Genomic DNA, 14,701 nt, shown 5'->3' on the forward strand with positions numbered 1-14,701 from the left:
CTCCCCCTCCTGTCTTCTCCTATCATTTCGGATCTCCCCCTCCCCCTCCCCCTCCCAAATCTCTTACTATCTCTTCTTTCAGTTAGTCCTGACGAAGGGTCTTGGCCCGAAACGTCAGCTGTACCTCTTCCTAGAGATGCTGCCTGGCCTGCTGCATTCACCAGCATTTTTTATGTGTGTTGTTTTCTGTGTTTAGTTTAATTTTCCAACATCTGCCCCATTCTCTCTCTGTATCAGAACCATTGATTCTGCTAGTCAAATGGCTAGAGCGATTTAGAAAAAGTACTTTCAGAGCTTGTATCCAAGGCAATATCTCAAATGGTGAAATGATCTGAAGAGCAACAGCTAGAAGAGTATTAATATTACTTTTCTAAAGCTGTGGGTTACAGCAGTGGGAAGAGATACTGGAATGGTTTTGAAGGTGAACTGGTTTGTTGCTCTCACCAAATGAATTTCTTCTTCCCTTTATCTCCTTTCCCTCAAAGTTCAAAGTAAATTTACTATCAAAGTAAATGTACGTCACTATATACAATCCCTAGATTCATTTTCTTGCGGTCATACTCAATAAATCCAAACCTGTAATGGAGTCAATGAAAGACAGTACCAACTGGCAGTACAACCACTGTATAAATGATAACAACTGTGCAAATACAATAAATAAAGAATTAAACAAACAAAAAAATAAATATCGAGAACATGAAATGAATAGTCCTTGAAAGCAACTCCATAGGCTGTGGACAACAGGAATTCTGCAGATGCTGGAAATTCAAGCAACACACATAAAAGTTGCTGGTGAACGCAGCAGGCCAGGCAGCATCTCTAGGAAGAGGAGCAGTCGACGTTTCAGAAGGGTCTCGGCCTGAAACGTCGACTGCATCTCTTCCTAGAGATGCTGCCTGGCCTGCTGCGTTCACCAGCAACTTTTATGTGTGTTCCATAGGCTGTGGGAACATTTCAGGTAGTAACTCTTTCTGAACCTGGTGGTGTGAATCTTGAGGCCCCCCCCCCCCGCCTTCTTTCGGGAAAAGAGCATGTCCTGGGTGTAGCTTTCTTGTGAGTTTCATAGCAAGCCCATTAGTTTGGATGTAATCTGAAGTTCACGCTGCGATTTTAAAATGGTCAACTAGAACCTGGTTCTCAGAGAATCCAACTGTTGTAGCATTATAGACCACATGGTGACAGCAGAGTGGCAGCCGCTTGCAGCTAATTGCAAATTGCTTATGTAATCTGCGGATGCTGGAAATCCAAGTAACACACACAAAACGCTGGAGGCAGCATCAATGGAAAAGAGTACAGCTGACATTTCGGGCCGAGACCCTTCAGCAAGACTCATTCTTATATAGAGTCACTCTTAATGAACACTATACGTGGGAAATAGGAGAAGCTTCTGTTGTGACGACTACTTTGGTATCCTCGATGCTAAGGACATCTTGGATAGTATAGTAAGTGAGCTGGTCATGCTGTCTACCACGACTAGCGACAGCGAAGCAATCATTCACCACTAGGGGGAGCAGTACGTGCAGGTAGAGACTGAGGTAGTCCCCTGGATACAGGCAACACACGCAGAATGCTGTAAGAACTCAGCGGGCCAGGCTGCATCTATGGAGGGGAATAAACTGTCAACGTTTCGAGCCCAGACCCTTCAGCAGGACTGGAACAAAAGACGATGGAGCCAGAACAGAAGGAGGACGAGGAGAAAGAGCATGAGATGACAGGTGATAGCGAGAGGGAGGAGGTAGGAAGATGGGACAGAGGGGGTGGGAAAGTGGGAATGATGTGAGAAGCTGGGAAGCGATAGGTAAAGGAGACAAATACTGAAGACGGAATCTGACTGGAGATGACAATTGACCATGGAGTAAAGGGAAGGAGGTTCCAATACAGCCAGCCCCCAGTTTCCATCCCCAAGAACTGTTCGTAATCCAAACTGTATTAAGCTAGAAATGAACAGAACCAGCTGTTACGGGAGATCAAGCAGCCGCCAGACAACCTCACGGACTTGGTGAGTGAGTGAGACTTCTCGGCACTTCTAAATCTGCTCAGTTCCTCCCAGATTCCAAATGTTGTGCCTCAGGCATGGGGAGAAGGCAGGAAGAAGTACTACATTCCCACCGGGCAGAAGGTGTCTGCAGCCCCTTGACAGTTGTCAAAGCTGCCCCCGTCTGTGTCCCAAATGCCCGCTTGAGCAGGGCCTCCACCACAACCCAGGGAGGACCTGTACCACGTTGCAAACTGTTGGGAGAGGCTCTCCCAGTGAGCCACAGCAGCAGCCATGCTTGTAGCAACGCAGTTGTCTTTGCTTCTGGTGGTGGGAGAAGGAAAAGACGAGAGGAGCCAATAAAAATCATTGTTTTTGTGGCGTGATTCTCAGATGGCATGTTGTCTCTCTGGTGTCGGGTTTAGGGATGAATAGCTGTAGAGCATTCTGAAGGGTGATTGTGGCTTGTCCTTACCAACAACATTGATAGACAGAAGGATAGAGTCCAACAACATGAAGCTGCTCAGTTAGGTAGTAATTAAAGAGCAAGTCCTCTGAGGCTGTAATCCCTGGAATACCTCTGGTGTCAGCTGCTTGTGCATATAGGAATAGATAGATAGGTCTGATTAATACATAGCTCAAGGGATGGTGTGGGAAGGGAAAAAATAGATTTTTGCACCATTGGGTCCATTTCTAAGGAAGGTGTGCTAGCAGGGTAGGTTGTTTTCTTAGGAATGTCAGAGGCCGAGGGGCAATCTTTCAGACATATACAAAATTATTAGAAATGTAGACAAGGTAGATAGCTATAGCTTTTCCCAGGGTTGAAATGTCAAGGGTGACAGAAGAACAAGGAGATTATTGTGGACTTCAGGCATGCCAGGACCCACACTCATGTCCTCATCTACATCAACAGAGCTGTAGTGGAGCGTGTATCAAGCTTCAAATTCCTTGGTGTCCACATTTCCGAGGATCTCACCTGGTCCCTGAACTCCTCCATCCTGATCAAAAAGGTGCAACAGCACCTTTATTTCCTGCAGAGCATCAAGAAAGCTCACCTCTGTCCCAGGATACTAACGGACTTTTACTGCTGTACCATTGAGAGCATACTCACCAACTCCATCTCAGTGTGGTATGGCAATTGTCCCGTATCAGACCGCAAAACACTCCAGCAGGTGGTAAAACCTGCCCAGCGGATTATCAGCACCCAATTGCTCACCATTGAGAACATCTACCATAAACGCTGCCTGGGCAGGGTGAAAAGCATTATCAAGGATGCATTGCACCCTAACCATGGACTTTTTACTCTCCTCCCATCCGGTAGGCACTACAGGAGCCTCCGCTCCCGCACCAGCAGGCACAGGAAGAGCTTCTTCCCTGAGGCTGTGACACTGCAGAACCTCTCATCACAGCGCTAAGCAATATTGCACCCATATTGTACTGTCTCAGTACTTTTATATTTGTGTGCTGTAGCACTTACTTTTTATTCGCAGTTATTTTGTAAATAATACTATTCTTTTGCACTTCTGGTCAGATGCTAATTGCATTTCATTGGCTTTGTATCTGTACTCGGCACAATGACAATAAAGTTGGATCTAATCAACTACTAGAAGCTATATGGTGAGAGGGGAAAAGTTTGATGGAAATTTACAATGTAAAGGTTTTTTTAAAAAAATAGAGTGGGAGGTGCTCAGAAAACACTGATAGGGAATTAGTGGAAGAAAATACAATAACAATGGTGAATCCACAATTCCACTGGAGGCCGAAGATGGCCTGTCCTGGGATTAGAGGACAGTAGGTGGATGAGGAAGAGGAATGGGGCTTGTTTCACTGTTGTTGCTTGTTATGTTATGTTATATTCTGTTGTGTTCTGTGTTTTTCTGGCAAGCACTGTGGTGCGTGGAATATTGGCACCAGAATCCACTTGCAGGCTGCCCCCGGCACGCCCTTGGATGAATTGGTTGGTAACACAAATGACGTAGTTCACTGTATGTTTCGATGCACATGTGACAAATAAATCAGAATCTAAACCAAGTTTAAGAGGCATTGGGACAGAAGCGAATAGGCAGGGCATGGAGGGATATAGGCCATATCCAGGCACTATCATTTAAGTTGCCACCATGGTCAGCACAAACTTTTGTGGGCAGAAGAGCCTGCTTGTGTGCTGTACTGTTCTGGTCTTTATTCACTCACTTCCCTCCAAAACCTTGTTTTCTCATTGCTCAGAATGAGCCTTTCCTTTCCAGGCCTCCTTCTTCAAAGAATGGGGTTTGCCTTCCTCCACCATTGATGCTGCCCTCACCCGCATCTCCTCCATTTCCTGAACATCCGCACTCACCCCATCTTCCCCCTGCCTTAACAGTGATAGGGTTCCTCTTGTCCTTACCTACCATCCGGAGCCTCTGCATCCAACACGTTATCCTCCACAACTTTCACCATCTTCAAAGGGATCCCACCATTAAACACCCCCCACCCCTCAGCTTTCCACAGGGATCGCTCCTTCCAGGATTCCTTTGTCTATTTGTCTCTCCCCACTAATCTTCCTCCAGCACTTATCCCAGTAAGCTGCAAAAGTGCTACACCTTCCCATTCACCTCTTGCCTCATCTCCATTCAGAGCCCCAAGTGGTCCTTCCAGATGAGGCACCATTTAACCTGTGAATCTGCTGGGTTCATCTATCGTGTCTGGTGCTTCTGTTGCACCTCCTCTACATCGGTGAGACCCTTTGTGAACTGGGGGAACGACTTCAACGAGCACCTCCGCACCATCCACAGGTGGCAAAAGGTTTTAATTTCATTTCCCATTCTGACAAGTCAGTCCATGGCTTTCTCCTGTGCCACAATGAAATCACCTTTAGGGGGGAGGAGCAACACCTTATATTCCATCAGAGTAGCCTCCAACCTGATGGTATGTATATCAATTTCTCCTTCCAGTTAAAAATATCCCTACCATTCCCCTCTTCTATTCCACAGTCTGGCTTCTTGCCTCTTCTCAGTTCTCCCTGATGCCCCTCCTCCTTCCCTTTCTCCTGTAGCCCACTCCCCTCTGCTATCAGATTCCTTCCTCTCCAGCCCTTTACCTTTCCATGTGCTTGGGTTCACTTATCACCTTCTAGCTCTCCTTCCCCTCCCCCCCCCCAACCTTTTTTTATTCTGGTGTCTTCTTCTTTCCAGTCCTGAAGGAGGGCCTCGGCCCAAAACATCGACTCTCCATTTGCATGGATGCTGCCCGACCTGCTGCGTTCCTCCAGCATTTTGTGCTTTGTCCCTTTGTTTAACTTGTCTGTTAGATGAAGGAATTTCAAAAATATTAAACAAAGCAAAACAGTGCGAAAGCACTGGGTGAGCTCCCAAACAAACTACACTCCATCACGCCAGTCACATTGTTGTTAATTTATGAAGATTTTATTCAACTGCATTCTTTTAAAAATAGCTAACAGGTTTCAGCTACTGAAGTGTGTGTGAAACGGCAACGACAGAAAAATATAGACTTTTCTATTTACACTTGTTTTCAGCGTAGGTAGAATTGATGACCGGGAATGTGTTAGCACTGAGACCAGAATATCAGGGCGATGAATTGTTCACGCAAGATTCACAATGACCCTACTTCAGGCAAGGAGTGCAGCCCATGACCAGGAGGACAGCCAGTGGCAGTGTCCTTGGAAAGGTAGCAGACTGAAGTAAGAGCAACTGCAGTGAACTCAGCAAGGGCTGCTGGGAACTTGCAGGCTTCACATCCAACTAGAGCCTGAGCTTGATCGCTTTTTCCACATTCTGATCCAGTGACACAGACTCCCTTCATCTCAGGAAACACTTAGGCCATTAACATTTGTGCCTGTCAGGATCAAGGACAACACTTCTTTTAAAAAAACAGTATTTGTCCTGCTAGTCCATACCCTGATTACACCATGTACCATATATACCACAATCACATTCTGCAGAAACTTACTGCCTTGTTAACAAATATTTTTTAAAAAAACTCTAAATATACCTTGCAAAATACACCCTTCCAACGCAAAAAAACATGATTTGCAACAAGTGAAAACCATCTTCCTCCAAGAGGACCACAGTCTCGTCATAGTGTTTGGAGGCGTGCATGCTTCAATGACCTGGAGAGCAACACTGGCTGGAGTCAGGGCCTTGTGCTTTGGCTCTTGTTCGCGTCACCCATGCCAAACAGATCAAAGAGTAGAGGCCAGACCACCGGTCCTCTAGGCTCGGGGGTTAACCTCAGGGCTAATGACCCTGACTCGTCAAAAATAAAACAATTGCTACAAAATAGCAATGAAGAATTCTCCTATACAGTGATGGAGGACTTTCATTGCTGCCCTAAACGCCAGCAGCATAACAGACAGCAAGAAAGAAAACTTACTGCCTGTTAAACTGGTCTTGATTTCCAAGCCAGTTTAAAACTGGAGAACCTGAAAAAAGGCAAGTATATAACCAAATTTTATCTCCAAAATTGTATTACATACATCAAAAGTGCAATTATTTTCTGAATGAGACATTGTGTGCTTTCTACATAAATGAGATAGCCAGTGGTTAAAATCTTAATGTTCAAATTCTTAACCAAAATGTAGGTTATTTCTATTACACACTGTACTACGTGCCAGTGGCAATGTCGTCCGTTTATTGCACCCCTGCATCTTTAATAATATGACTATGTGGTAACCAAGGAGTATGCACTACACTGGACAGCAGAAGGAAGATTTTCTCAGGTAGCTATTTTAGACCTCGTCGCAATGTGATCAAAAGACTTATGTACAAAAGGGGTTTTGTTAAAAGGATTAAAGACACCAAAACCATCAGGGCGTTGAGTTCTGGTGGAAGAACTCATCCCAGGAGGGGGTTGTGGTCTTTCCTGGAAGCCGTTTGGAAGTAGTGTGGACAAGTCCATGTCAGTAATCGTTGATACACTGGTAGATTGTTCTGGAAGGGAAGGCAATTAGTCACTTTCACACAGAGCTGTTTACATTAACACATCACGTCAAGGAAAATACCCATTTCCCTCCAGTCTACTGTGACAAGGTGCGATACCTATAGATAGGCAACATTGATGGCAGCCAACTTTCTCACGGGAGCAAGCAGCGCTCCAGGTTCACCCAGGAACTCAAGAGAAGATGAAAGCTCCACATGATCCTGTCACCTGAAGATTCCTCTCGTGCAACAAGTAGTGCTTCAAACATGGCCGGTGTGAGAAACAAGCCAGGGGACAAAAAAATCTTCAGCATGTTGAAGGGTTACTGTGTGCGAACACTGAGGAGCTTAAGTCAAGGAAGCAGGTGTTCTAATATGTGACACGCAAAACTGTGCGTGCATTTGGTTTCACCAGCTCTCTTCTTTATCATAACGTGCACATGGGAGGAAAGTCTAGAAGTTTAAACATGAACTTGGCTCCATGAAAGCCTGCCAGTGAGCTGCAATCCCCAACAAGTTGGGCCAGATATGCTCTTGAGAAGTAGTTGGGTAATGGGATAGCATCTTGTGCGTTGCAGCCAAGAGGACATAATGTCCATGGAGGCGGTGGTGTGTTGGGCACTGTGCAATGAAGTCCTTGAAACGACCCACGCAAGATGACCAAGCACCGTCAGAGTTGGAGAATCAGGTTACCACTTCTCCAGCCCAGTTACAGAGCAGCTCCTGCTACACACACACAGAAGTGGCCTTCAACCTTTCTGTTGGCTTTCTTCCTCGAATATTCATGTTGCTAGTTTTATAAATGTGACAGTCACTGTGTGATTGCCATCTAAGCCCTGCACAACTGCATCTTAACTACAGAAGGTTGAATCAGAGTTTCCCAGAACAGTGTTGGGTTTGCCTGTAAACTTTTACCCAAGAATTTCATCTAAACCAATCCCTGCCAATAGTACATGACAGGTCTTCTAGCCCCGTGATCTTAGACCATAAAACCATAAGACAGAGGAGCAGAATTGATGCATTTGGCCAATCAAGTGTGCTTTGACATCCAAATTCAATGGGGATGAGAGGGGTAAAAATCAGCCAGGATCTAACGATTAGATCCTGTCTGATTTTTTTTTTAAAACCCCATTCTCCTGCCTTCTCCCCATAACCTTTGATACCCGTACTTAAAAAGAACCCATCAACCTCTGCTTTAAATATACCCAACGATTTGGTTCCCACGGCTGTCGGTGGGAATGAATTCACCACCCTCTGGCTGAAGAAAGTCTACCTCATCTGTTCGAAGGGATATCTTTGTGTTCTGAGGCTGTGCCCTCTGATGCTGTAGAAAGTGTGCTGGGTAAACGTGGGAAGCAATCTTCAGCAGCCAGCCTGTCTTTGGGGAAATCTACGTGCAATGGCGAAGACTGCACTGTTGCTTGCTACAGTGGATCAACTGTGGCCAACAGGTTGTTGGGACCCCCAGGTGGTTTCAACAGGGTATAGGAGATTGGTATCTGCCACAACCTTGAGCAATGACTAGCCAGTTGTATACAGTGAAGTAGTGCAGGGAATACAGAAACAAACTTTACTCAAGTGCATTGAAATCCATGTTGGTGACCTTGAGTGAGGGATAAGCACTGATCTCAGGATGCAAGAGAACACCTTTGGCGAAGCTGTGTATGGTGTGGAGGGTTGCGGTAGCGTGCAATGGGACATAGACAGGATGCAGAGCTGGCCTGAAAAGTGGCAGATGGAGTTCACCCCAGAAAAGTGTGAAGTTATTAATTTTGCAAGGTAATATTGAAAGGCAGAATATAGAGTTAATGGCAGGATTCTTAACAGTGTAGAGTGATCCACATCCATAATAGATTCCTCTAAGGTGCCATGCAAGTTGATAACGGTGTTAAGAAGGTGTGTTGTATGTTGGCCTTCATGAATCAGGGGACTGAGTTTCAAAAACCACAGGGTAATATTTATGTTGCAACCTGGTGAGACCACACTTGGAGTATTATGTTCAGTTCTAGTGACCTCATTATATGAGGGAAGTGGAAGCTTTAGAGAGGGTGCAGAGGAGATTTACCAGCATGCTGCTGATTGAGAGGGCGTGTCTTATGAAGTTGGGTGACGTGAGCTAGAACTTTTCTCTTTGGAGTGAAGGAGAATGAGAGCATAATTTTAAGGTGATTAGAGGGAAGTATCTGTGGGTTGCAGGGGAACGTCAGAGTTCCTTACAAAGAGTGGTGGGTGTATGGATGCCCTGCCAGTGATGGTGGTAGAGGCAAATACATTAGGGGCATTTAAGAAACTCAGATAGGCACATGAATGATAGAAAAAAAAGGGAGGGTTATGCAAAAGAGAAAGGTTAGATTGATCTTAGAATAGGGTAAATGTCAGCACAACATTGTGGGCCAAATGGCCTGTACTGTGCTGTAATTTTCTATGTTCTATGTTCACAACCATACCATCCAATCTTTTACATCTTCCCAAGAGCAGTGTTCTTCCATCTAGCAGCATCATCTGCTATCTAGTCTGGGAAGATTCCATGACCTGAACAAAGGTCAACTGGACAACAGGGAGTCCTAGGAATGAAGAGAGTGGGAAGGACTGAGAGGCCAGCTAAACCTTTCACCAACAGTCAGACTTACAAGCTCCAAGGCAAAGCCAAGAGCATCATGTCATGACCGCATGTGCTGTTGCTGTAAAGGATTCCTCAATCCTTAGTGTGCTTCTGTTTCAATAAAACGCCTTGCATTCCTGTTTCAATAAAACGCTGCTCACGTGTGAGCCACAATTGTCTGTGCTCCAGGGAACTGCAGGCATCTCGTCTTCCACAATTCACCACAAGTCAATCAGCAACTGCATTCCACAGAGGTGGAATCTGGGAAGTTTCAGAGTTCCCAGTGACTGGGATGTGTCACTGGATGTTCCATCACAATGGAGGTGAAGACTTTGAATTGTCCAGCACATTACTCAATACGTCCATCCTCCTAGCTCCCTACACACCAAGAGCAACTTCAAATCAAGACTTAATTTGTTTCAGTCTTTTCTCAACAGCCCACAACTTCTACGCTTCTTAGCTTAATAAAAAGTGTTAAAAGAAAATGGGGGAAAAAATGTTCTCATAAAAAAATGTCCATGATTAGTTTTGTTGCTTTCCTGGGTCTCACTCACAGAAGAGTCTTGTAGCTTGATCCAACTGAAGGAGACTCCAAGGCAATCCAGGATGATTAGCAATGTCATTCGGGAACCTTCAACGTATTTGTAGCAAGAGCAATTCGGAATGGTGCAGGGACACGTTACTCAAGGGCAAGTACAGGAAAGCGTTGCCTCTGCATGATCATTCAGGTGCCAACAGCAACAAACATCTGCCCAAAGCTATCTTAGAGCAGTCACTCCATCAAATGGAACGAATCTCACATCTGTGCCCAGGACTCTGTCAGCTCCTGTACACGCGTCTCGATAATGGCACGCATCACTGAGTATCTGTGAAGAAAAGTATCATCTTAAGTCTCCATTTTACTCAAAGACCAGTGTTGGGGGGGAAAAGAAAGACTCTTGTATAGGAGGAATGTTTAACTGAAAACTCATGACTCTGGAGCCGTAGACCCAAACACCACAACTATTTGGATTGTTTTCTGTGAAAAGGATTTATATCTCTACCCACCTTTTTAGGGAGCTCCTGACTCTTACCACCCATCCTGTGTGGGTGAAAAATAGAATTCTCACTTTCCTTCTACCAATTGCTTCAAATCTCAGACTTTCGGATTTTGACCCCACCGCTAAGGGAAATAATCGGTCATTAACTCTAAGATCCTTAAATGTTATACACTTCAATTAATTTTCTTGCCAGCATCTCCTCTTCCAAAAACCCATCTCCTTTTTTAGTCTTTCCTTAAACCTTACCGATTTTCCATTCTGAGGACATATATATTTCTTCTCCCACCTTAAATGAATGCAAACTAAATGGCAGATCAGGATGCACAAACCTAGGGACTATCAACTTATTCACAAGGTTTAAATGACAGATAGATGGTGCTTATCAACCATCACAATTCCATTGAATTGGGGGATATGCTAGGCCATTTCACTCAACCAAATCACAGTGGTTCTGGAGCTGCACAGAGACCAGACCAGGCAAACACAGCTGATTTCCTTCCCTGAAACAGATGGATTTTTTTTTTTAAAGATGCCAACAATCTGGTAATCAAATGTGACCCACATCTGCTTCTTACATTGCAGATTTAGTTAATTGCACAAATATGCACAGTTTGGATTTGAGTTCTTGCCTCATTTAATTTCTTCAGAAGTCAACATTATCAGCTTGTCATCAACCACTATGGACTGATATGTGAAGACAACCAGATAACTGATGAGGCTGTACAAAAAGACATATGGGTTTCTGGGTTCATAAGTGTGTCATAGCTTACAAAAGCAAGAATGTCCATCTTTAATATTTAGGAAACATGGCAGATAGGAGAATGGTGGAGCAGACTTCAGGGAACATATGGCCTTCTCCTGCATCAACATCAAACTCTTCGAGCTGGTGAGGAAAGAACTGTCCCCAGCCCAGTGAAACAAACGTTGCCCAAAATCCATAACTTGCAAGATTCATGGCATCGTTCTCTGTGAATATAGCCCTTTTGGCTCAATGAGTCCATATCAAACTTAAGCACCCAGTTACACAAATCTTAAAATAGTTCCATTTTTTTCTCCCAACTTTCCCATCAACTCTTCCCAGATTACGTGATTGGTCTACACACTAGGGCTATAAACTAACCAACCTATGGAAAAAGAGAGAAGTCAAGCACAACCCAGTTGGTCACAGGGAGAACATGCAAACTCCACACAGACAGCACTGGAGGGCAGAATTGAGGCAGCAGCTCTTCTCACTGTGCCTCCCACTACCTATCCCCTAAAATTATTCGGTGAATCTCAACATGCAGTTCAAACCAGCCTTCTTTCACTAATCCTTTGTTTTAATTTCACGTATAATATTTTCTGTGTCAATATGCCACACTGGTGGTGCTTACAACTTTATAACATTTAACCAATTACACTTCCTCCCTCACCACCATTCAGGGCCCCAGACAGTCCTTCCAGGTGAGGCGACACTTCACCTGTGAGTCGGCTGGGGTGATATACTGCGTCCGGTGCTCCCGTTGCGGCCTTCTATATATTGGCGAGACCCGACACAGGCTGGAAGACCGTTTCACTGAACACCTACGCTCTGTCCACCAGAGAAAGCAGGATCTCCCAGTGGCCACACATTTTAATTCCACATCCATTTCCCATATGTCTATCCACGGCCTCATCTACTGTCAAGATGAAGCCACGCTCAGGTTGGAGGAACAACACCTTATATTCCGTCTGGGTAGACTCCAACCTGATGGCATGAACACTGACTTCTCTAACGTCCGTTAATGCCCCTCCTCCCCTTCGCACCCCATCCCTTATTTATTTATTTATTCCACCCCCCCCCCCCTTTTCTCTCTCTGTCCCTCTCACTACAACTCCTTGCCTGCTCTCCATCCTCTGGGCTACCCTCCTCCCCTTTCTTTCTCCCTGGGCTTCCTGTCCCATGATCCTCTCCATTCTCCAGCCTTGTATCCCCTTTGCCAATCAACTTTCCAGCTCTTAGATCCCTCCCTCCCCCTCCTGTCTTCTCCTATCATTTCGGATCTCCCCCTCCCACTTTCAATCTCTTACTATCTCTTCTTTCAGTTAGTCCTGATGAAGGGTCCCGGCCCGAAACGTTGACTGTACCTCTCCCTATAGATGCTGCCTGGCCTGCTGCGTTCACCAGCATTTTTTGCGTGTGTTGCTTGAATTTCCAGCATCTACAGATTTCCTCATGTTAGCCAATCTATTATCAGTTTTTAAATATTATCAACTACTCCAAATTCTTCAGCACCCGTAGAATGAAATTATCATTCAAAATAAGCATTCGTTTCTTGAACACCATCTCCATTGCTTAGAAAAGTAATTTTAAACAAAAGTTTCTACAGGAACTTACTTGCGTGTTAACTTTTTCACTTCGCGATCTTCCTCTTCTTTCAACTTTACAATAAAACTTTGAAGCACTGGCATCTCAAACTTGATGTACTGGGCAACCTACACAAGGACAGAGAAAGGAAATATCTAAAACCACTTGCAATGAATTAGCAATATTTCCAAAACATTGGTGGCAATATTACCTAATGCAGTCAACCAGCCTTAACGAGAGACAGAAGAGATTCTGCAGATGCTGGAGGTCTTGAGAAACACATGCACAAAGATTTTGGAGGAACTCAGCAGGTCAGGCAATCTTTGGAGGAAAATAAGCAGTTGAGGTTTTGGGTCAAGTCCTGATAAATGGTCTCGACCCATGATGTCAACTGTATATGCCCCTTCATAGATGTTGCCTAAGCTGCCTGAACCTGCTGAGTTGTGAACATTGGACAGTAGACTCCCTTCAGCCTGTGATGTTGCACTGCCCTTTAATTTATTTAAAGATCAATCCACACCTTCCCTCCCACATAACCCTCCATTTTAATTTCATCTATGTGCTTATTTAAGAGTCCCTTAAATGTCCCCAATATAGCTACCTCTATCACCACCCCCAACAGTGCACTCTATGCAGTTCCTCCAGTATTTTGTGTGCCTCACTCAATGAGGTCAGGACTTACACTGAGGTACAAGTACTTGTCCCACTTCAGAGACTTGAGCAGAAAAATTCATTGACCGAGTTGTAGAATAATAATAAAAAAATATATAAATACATCATAAGTGACTTCTTCTCCCAGGTCCTTCTCCATGAGAAAGATTTTGGCTATGGCCTCACAAGGTCCCTGAAGAATCCGGGTGATGAGAGGGTAGTCCGAATCCTTCAATTTTGTTCTCTCTGTAAAATTTGTGGAGATGAGTTGTGAAACTGACTGGGTCTTTGAGATTTTTTTTTCAAAATTATGCTATTCATGAAAATGTATACTGGAACTACAAAACAATTAGTACATTTTTTTTGCATTCCTTCCGCTCTCAACACAATACATTCGATTTACAAAGCAAGGCCAATCATGTTTCCCCTTTCAGCCATACACCACAAAGTGGTTGAGCGGCTTTTATACAGAGAACAGCCTCCCAGCATTCAGTGGCAGCAAGACCTTAAACATTGCGCTTACAATGTCCAGGGCCATACAGCGTTGGAGCAGGCCCTAGAGCCGACTGGCTCCATGCCAACCAAGTACCCATTTAACATAATTCCACTTCAATCACCCAGCAGTTCCATTAACCACTCACCCACACACTTAGAGCAATGTTCAGCTGCTAATTCACCTACCAACATGTAGGTATTTGGGTTAAAAGAGGAAATTGGAGCATTTGATGGGAAATCTATGCAGTCACAGGAAGGGGGTGGCACTGCAGCATAGCGGTTAGTGAGATCGCTTTACAGTGCCAGCAACCATGCTGTGTTGGCGCTGGAGGCATGGCGACAGTTGCGGGCTGTCCCCCCAGCACAATCCTTGTTGGCCGTTGACGCAAAGTGGCGAATTTCATTCTGTGTTTCGTTGTACATTGAAACAGTGTGAAATGTAGGGAGGCACGGTAGCGTAGTGGTTAGCACAACACTTTATGGTTCTGGCGACCCAGGTTCAATTCCTGCCGCTGCCTGTAAGGAGTTTGTACGTTCTCCCCAAGACCATGTGGGTTTCCACCCACAGTCCAAAGATGTACCGGTTGGTAGGTTAATTGGTCATTGTAAATTGTCCCATGGTTCAGGAGATTGCTAGGCAGCATGGCTTGAAGGGGCAGAAGGGCTTCAAGAGTCGAGTGCACAAACACCTATCATCTC

General features: G+C 44.8%; 1 protein-coding gene across 2 annotated transcripts in view; it reads right to left on the reverse strand.

Moving 5' to 3' along the window:
* Positions 1-5,365: 5,365 nt before the first annotated feature.
* rassf2a (Ras association domain family member 2a) overlaps positions 5,366-14,701 on the reverse strand; it is a 49,749-nt gene continuing 40,413 nt past the window's right edge. For both annotated transcript variants that reach the window (XM_063056970.1, XM_063056971.1), the window contains exons 9-11: positions 13,632-13,753; positions 12,887-12,984; positions 5,366-10,356 (exon numbers count right to left, since the gene is read on the reverse strand). In XM_063056970.1, coding sequence (XP_062913040.1) covers positions 10,287-10,356; positions 12,887-12,984; positions 13,632-13,753 — 290 coding nt within the window. In that variant the 3' untranslated portion in view covers positions 5,366-10,286. The remainder of the gene's footprint in view (positions 10,357-12,886; positions 12,985-13,631; positions 13,754-14,701) is intronic.

This window comes from Mobula hypostoma, chromosome 8 (assembly GCF_963921235.1).
Source record: "Mobula hypostoma chromosome 8, sMobHyp1.1, whole genome shotgun sequence".
Taxonomy (NCBI): domain Eukaryota; kingdom Metazoa; phylum Chordata; class Chondrichthyes; order Myliobatiformes; family Myliobatidae; genus Mobula; species Mobula hypostoma.